At 47.8% G+C, this 7,014-nt stretch overlaps 1 protein-coding gene across 1 annotated transcript; it reads left to right on the top strand.

Moving 5' to 3' along the window:
• The first annotated feature begins 5,841 nt into the window (after nucleotides 1-5,841).
• Nucleotides 5,842-6,651, top strand: LOC128210935 (putative deoxyribonuclease TATDN2). The gene has a single exon (XM_052915280.1). The coding sequence runs from the start codon at nucleotides 5,842-5,844 to the stop codon at nucleotides 6,649-6,651; it is 810 nt and encodes a 269-aa protein (XP_052771240.1).
• Nucleotides 6,652-7,014: the final 363 nt, after the last annotated feature.

Genomic DNA, 7,014 nt, shown 5'->3' with positions numbered 1-7,014 from the left:
AAATACAGAGTCTACGAGAAGAGGTGAAGCGGCTTGGTGAAATTAGGCCCTCCACTCAGCAGCGTCCAACTCAGCAACGGTTCAACAAACCAAGAGGTACTTTTAGTTGCCATGTATGTGATAGCAAATCTCATAGGATTGCCGAATGTCCCCACAAAAAAGAATTCAAGTCATTTCTTTTAAACGCAACAAGATCGGGACAGGGAGCCGAACCTCGACCCAGCTCTCCGGCTCAAGCTCAGCCGAGCGAAAGGAGGCAAGTAGCAAACTTGTTTCAATTGAGACTATGCCATCCAGTGCACTACCAGATGGCCCATCGGCAGTCATTATTCATTATATGAGACCACTAATGACATCCAGCCAGAAGAACAAGGGGAGATCCCTGCTTTTTGTTCGACTCCAGGATCTCTGCCAGCTATTGGTAGAGTTACAGACAACGAGTTTGAGCCTCCCGTCAAGGTGTGTTTATTGAAATCCATGTCAGCATTCAAAATACCTGTTTGTGTGGGTAATGTATGGGTAGACGCCATAGTCGACTCCGTTGCTGAGGTAACAATTATTTCAGACAGGGTTTTTGCCAATCTTAAAAGACCCCAAAATAAGCTTCGTGATGTGAGGCTTGACACAGCCGGTCGGAAAATGCCCATGCAAGGTTTCATTGCTGATGATGTGAAGCTGTTAATAGGCAAGCACTGCCATAGCGGTCCAATTGATGTCGCCCCCATTGAGAATGACATGCTCTTTGGGGTGGACCTCATGAAGCAAGGTAATGCTATACTCAACATGGGTAAGGGTACGCTCAATTATGAGGGTTACGAGATTACCTTAAACTCTGGTAAGATAGATTGTGCACCTATTGTTGTTCGTGTGACAATTGCAAAGCGCCGTGTCATTCCTCCTAACTCAGTAGCAAAAGTAGATTGTGTTATAAGTACTGAGATGGCAGACTACTTTGTTGAGCCTTGTGAAGGTTTTTGGTGCTAGGATAGAGCGCAATGCTGGCACTAAGCCGGTTATGTGTATTGTCAATGCTAGCGACAGGTACCAACTCCTTAGAAAAGGAAGAGAGGTGGGTAGGGCCTATCCCGCCGAATAGATGGAGCATACCATTTGCTCTGTCGCCCCAAAAGATAAAGACACTCATTCGGATATCACGAGTGCCCAGTCTTTATCTGTATAAAGGTCCAGGTGCCACAGCACCTTTAGGCGATGCTTGATGCATCTATCAGACACTTGACAGCTGAACAACAAGTTGCATTAGCGCAGCTCTTGACCACCTATGAAGACGTGTTTGCTAAAGATGAGTTTGATCTTGGTTCATTTACCGACATCGAGCATGGTATTGAACGCCCCCTGCATTTGCTGAAGAGAAGGAGGCATATCTAAAGAAGATGTTGCAAGCTGGTGTCATTGAAGAATCCACTTCCGATTGGGCATCGTCACCGGTGCTCATTCGTAAGCGGGATAGCAGCGAATGGTGGTGCATTGATTATCGGACTGTTAACAATGTAACAGTCAAGGATGTTTTTCCCCTCCCTCTTGTTGATGATTGTCTAGACACGCTTGCCGGAATTGTTTGGTTTTCAAAGCTAGACGCTAATTCGGTCCACTGACAGGTGTTCATCAAGCCCGAGGACCGCAAAAAGACTGCTTTTCTTACAAAGTGGGGCCAGTTTGAGCATGTTAAAATGGGTTTCGGCCTTTGCAATGCCCCGCCACCTATGCTAGGGTTATGAACCTGGTTTTGCGTGGTTTGACCTGGAAAACTGTCCTCACCTTCCTAGATGACATCCTTGTGTTTGGGAAGACCTTTGAAGATCACTTAGTAAATCTGAGTGATACATTCCAGCGTTTTAGTATTCATGGTCTGAAACTTAAACCAAAGAAATGTGAATTTCTCCAACAGGAAGTGGATTTTTTTGGCAGAAAAGTTAGTGGTGGTACCTTGGCTATGACTTCTGCTGATACTGAAGCAGTTTCAACCTGGACCGTTCCCGAGTGCTCAAAAGACGTTGAGGGCTTCATGGGACTAGCTAACTATCACCGGAGCTTTATCAAGAATTTCTCAAAGTTAGGTGAACCGCTTCACGCGGTTGTGGGAAGACATAAGTTCCAGTGGGGTGAAGAACAGAAAAAATGCGTTTGATATACTTAAGCAAGCATTGGTAAAACCGCCAGTCCTTGCTCTCCCTAAACAAACTGGAAAGTTTGTTCTAGAGTGTGACGCATCAAACAACGCTATTGGCGCAGAACTTTTGCAAATGCAGAACGGCGCTGAATACGTTGTTGCTTATGCTAGTTATGCTCTAACAAAAGAGCAGAGAAAGTGCTGCACCACGAGAAAAGAGCTGTTAGCAGTTGTAAGATTCACTCAGCAGTATAGACATTATTTGCTTGGAAGGCCTTTTAAGGTCCGGACCGACCACTCAAGTTTGACTTGGTTGTTGAATTTTAAGGAACCACAAGGTCAACTAGCTCGTTGGATTGAGGAATTGGCTCAGTTCAACATGATCTTGGAGTATAGACCAGGGAAAAAGCACGGGAATGCAGACGCCCTTTCTCGTTTGCAACACCCTGGTCACTGCAATTCATATGTAGCAGGAGTTGCAGTTCTGCCTTGTGGAGGTTGTAAGTATTGTGTGAGGGCTGACAACCAATGGGGTTCATTTTCCCGGGAGGTAGATGTAGTCCCGATGACAGCACAGAAGGCTGAGGTTGGGGAAGGTCGCGCCTTCGAGAACCCAGCATCCGGGAGCGTCTGTCAGCGAGTGGGGGCTACAGCAGCATTGGGTAGTACACAACGGGCACATCGTATCTCGTGGCCGGAGGGCTCAATGATACAGAGTGAGATTGTGCACAGGGGATCAGCGAGTGCTCAAAACATTACAGAGCAACAACACCATGTCTGTGACAATAGTGGCAAGCCGGTGGACCAAGGGGGTTCGCCGCAAGTAACTGTCTCTGAAGAAGCCGATCCAGCTGAGTTTGATACTTAGGCTTCTCCGACAACAGTGCAGTCTAGTTCATTGGTTTCTGAGCCAGTGCCTAGTGTAGCAGATAGCAGGACATGGGATCCAGGGGGGGCATGATGTTTTTATTGAAATCCTGAAAAAGGATGATGTGGTCAGTATTAATGTTTGCCGTCTGGGTGCAGACATTGTATATAATACCATAATTATGGGGATTTACTCTGAGCGATCTCCATGAGGCTCAGAGAGCAGATAAGGATCTTGACTACATAATTGAATAGTTGGTAAATTCATCTAGCCCAACGGAGAGAGATCTTTTCCTGTCCAGTTCATCTGCTAAATCATACTGGATAACTAAAGAGCAATTCCTGTTGATTGAGGGAGTACAGGCATCGACAACAGGATGGGGGAGAAGAAAAGGTACTAGTGGTTCCAAAATCGCTTTAAAGTGAGGCCATGCATTTGAACCATGACTTGCCTTCGGCCCGTATCAAAGGCGAGTTCTTCTGGTACCGGATGGGTGCAGACATTACCAATTATGTTTCTACTTGTGCTGCTTGCAATCAGCAGAAAAAATCAGAAAAGTACGGTCATACTCCTATGAGGGAGTATCAAACTAGTGCTCCAATGGAGAGAGTACACTTGGATTTCATGGGTCCTTTACCAATGACGCCCAGGGGAAACCAGTATGTGGGTAGAGTGTGTTCCATTGCCATCACAAACAGCGACAGTAACAGCTAAAGCAGCCGTTGACCAATTCTTTTCTAGATCTGGGTATCCGTTACAGGTTTTCTCCGATCAGGGAAGTAATTTTGAATCTAAGCTTTATACTTCACTTTGTGAGGTCCTTGAGATTCATAAGGCAAGAACGACACCTTATCGCCGTTCCGCTAATGGTCAGGTAGAACGATACAATCGTACCCTGATGGATGCAGTAAGGTGTTACATTGGGCGTTCGCAAGACCAATGGGATATCCATCTACCACAGATTGCAGGTGCATTACGTAGTGCTTTCAACCGTAGTACAGGGTTTACGGCAAACAAGCTCATGCTTGTCCGAGAAGTAAACACTCCTGCATACCTGATGTTCCCACATACATCACCCGCTAGGTTACCAGCAGACCAGTATGTGGCAACCTTAATGAAAAACATTGAGGTAGCTCATGAGACAGCTCGTGGCAACTTGAATACGTCACTGAAACGTATGAAACGAGACTATGATGTGCGCGTCCTGCAGCGGGAATATTAGGTTGGTGATGTAGTTTATCTCTTAGACACACGTCTATCAAGGGTATATGTCGAAAGCTCTCTCCACCTTGGAAGGGACCGGTTGTTATCATAAAGAAGATCTCAGCATGCCGTGATCGATCCTTACCAGATTGGGTCCGTCAATGGCAGTCCAGTCCTCAGGTGGAAGCAGATGATGGGGCTGAAGATACCTCAGCGTATTGTTTCTGCCGCCAACCATGGCAAGGCAGATTCATGATCCAGTGTGACGGTTGTGACGAGTGGTTTCATGGTGCCTGTGTCAACATTACAGCAACAGAGGCACTAGACATTGATCAGTACTGGTGCAAGACCTGTAGAGCTAAGCAATAGCACCCCTTTATTCTGTAATACGGGTCAAAGGGCAATCAGTATTTTCTCTGCTTTCAGATGTCTGACTTTGGAGAATGTTTGGAACGAGCAGGGGAGAAGAAGGCCTTGGTAGCTAGCCGGAACCTAATAAGGGAACTAGGTCTCTCCGGGCCATCAACGGAGCGTCAAATGGCCCTGTTGCAGCAGCAGGTCGCCATTGCGAAGAGCCAAAACCAACGACAGTGGTTGAGGACCGTGGCTGTAGAAGCTTGCGATCTGCAGTTTCAGTCAGACCAGTGGGTAGATGAAAATATCTTCAATATCCTCCACAAACAGAAGCCCGTCAGTGAGATGCCGGCTGGTCCCTGAAAGGACATTCGCCTTCAGCAAGAACCTTCCCTGGAGCAGGTTCTCGTGAACTTCGCAAAGGCTTCACTTGAGCCAGAAAGTGCATCAGTAGAGATGGTGGAGGCAGAGGAGGAAGCTATGTTGGCTGAGCCGACGGAGGAAGCGCAGGAGCCGTTGCCGCCATCACCGCGTCGAAGTCCACGCAGGAAGCCTGTAAGTCAGGCTACGAGTCAACAGAAGGCTACCATTAGGGTTGCTCCTAAGGAGAAATCAGCGCACAAAGAAGTGAAAGAGCCGGAGACAATGCATCGTTCCTCAAGGGACTCTTCACGTCGTAGCTCTGGTTCGGGTTATTGTTCCTCTGGGGACTATTCCCGTTCCAGGCAGCAACCTACAAAGAGGCAGCGAACGCCAGATAAGCATCGGAGATCACCAGAAGGCGAAAAGCCGACTGGTCGTCAAAGGTCTTACCAGCCCAGATCACGGCCTATTGATTCCGGTACTAGGAGTCTTAGGCGCGTGAGTCCTGTTAGACAGCCAGCCAAGAAGAGCAGCTCGTAAGAAACATCTGTTGTGTGGCCTGATGTGGAGCAGCCTCTACTAGGGCCCATGCTTTTGAGGCTCATATCCAGGCATCTTCAATGAGGAGCAGATCCTCACTGAAAAGGTGACTACGCAGCGCCTTACTGTCCTGAATCTGCAGGCCATGCAGCTGAGTCGCACCCCGGACCTGCAGTCCCTGGTTAATTACATTGACCTAGCAGGCCAAATCAGGGCAGATGAGATCCAACTTAACAACATCAGTAAGGCCTCAGTACTGGCCCTTTGTGATGCTCTTGAAGTGCCTTGTCCGGAGGTGCTTTTTCTGTCCCCTATTTCAACCCCTGGTTTATTGCTCCACTGAAGAGCTCAGATTGTCAACTGCAGTCTATTAAACCAGTCCAAAATGGAGGACATGAAGAAGGCCTTTCCAGCTGTGGAGTGCCTGGAAATCCCCGTATCATGCGATAGTCACTTCCATGCTGACCGTACAGCAGAACGGGCCAAGATGGGGATAGATGATTTACAGTCCTTTGTCGATTCGGCGCTCTGTATCCCTTCTCTGAAGGTCAATGTAACTGGCGGAGTAGCGGTGTTCTGTGACGTGAACAGTTACCCTACTCAGCTAGATGTGGATCGGCTACGACAGCAAGGTGTTGTGGTGGTTGTTGGTATCCACCCGAAGCATGCTGCAAAGTTGACCGAGAAAGATTGGTCAGCTTTTGAGGCAGCATTGGCATTATCGGGTGTTTCTGCCTTGGGTGAAGTAGGCCTAGACTACACTTCACAGCCATCCACATGGGGGATCCAGCATTCTGTTCTCCATCGTGTCCTGGGGTTTCTTCGCCCAGATCATGTTCTGGTACTCCACAACAGGCCAGACAAGCGCAATGTTGGGGCTGACATGCTGCAGCTTTTGATTCAGCTAAAGGGCTGCATCCCAACTGAGCAGAGGATCCACCTGTATTGCTTTTCCGGAAGCCAGTATGCAGTGGACCAGTGGAGTAGGCACTTTCCCAATACCCAATTTGGGTATACTACTTCATTCTTGAGCAATGGGAAAAGTGCCATTCAAGCTCTGCGAAACATGGATGAGTCCCGATTCCTCCTGGAGACTGACTCTCCATACATCGGAAATACGAAAGCAAGCCACGCTACACCTGGACATCTGGGGAGTATTGCCAGTGCTGTTTCAAAGGTCAGACAGGCACCATAGCAGGATGTGTTGAAGACAGCCAATACTAATGGTAGGAGGCTGTATGCAGTATCCTGAAGTACAGGATAAGCTGCCTTCCTTTTCTTTTAGGTGGGAGGGGGAAGGTGAAGTAGGTGGGTTGAATTTGAGCCCATAACACCTAGTTGCAGTTGGTTAATCCATGTAGCCTCACCCAGAAGTGCTGGAAGAAAATATTTACTGATGTAGATATTTTGGTAGACGTCAGTGGCTCGTTCAACTCACTGGTTGGACCAGTCCTAGCAGTGATTTTGTCAGATACTTTTGACTTGATCAGCCTTCAACAAACCCCGGTGCCGTCCCAACAAAAGAAACAGGGGGAGAGTGAAGTGCGAGTGCACTCTT

The sequence above is a fragment of the Mya arenaria genome, chromosome 12, assembly GCF_026914265.1.
Source record: "Mya arenaria isolate MELC-2E11 chromosome 12, ASM2691426v1".
Taxonomy (NCBI): Eukaryota; Metazoa; Mollusca; class Bivalvia; order Myida; family Myidae; genus Mya; species Mya arenaria.
This window is presented reverse-complemented; position numbering and strand designations above follow the sequence as displayed.

What these genes read in the sequence shown, in the direction of transcription:
- LOC128210935 (XM_052915280.1), top strand. Translation starts at nt 5,842, where the DNA reads ATGGAGGACATGAAGAAGGCCTTTCCAGCTGTGGAGTGCCTGGAAATC.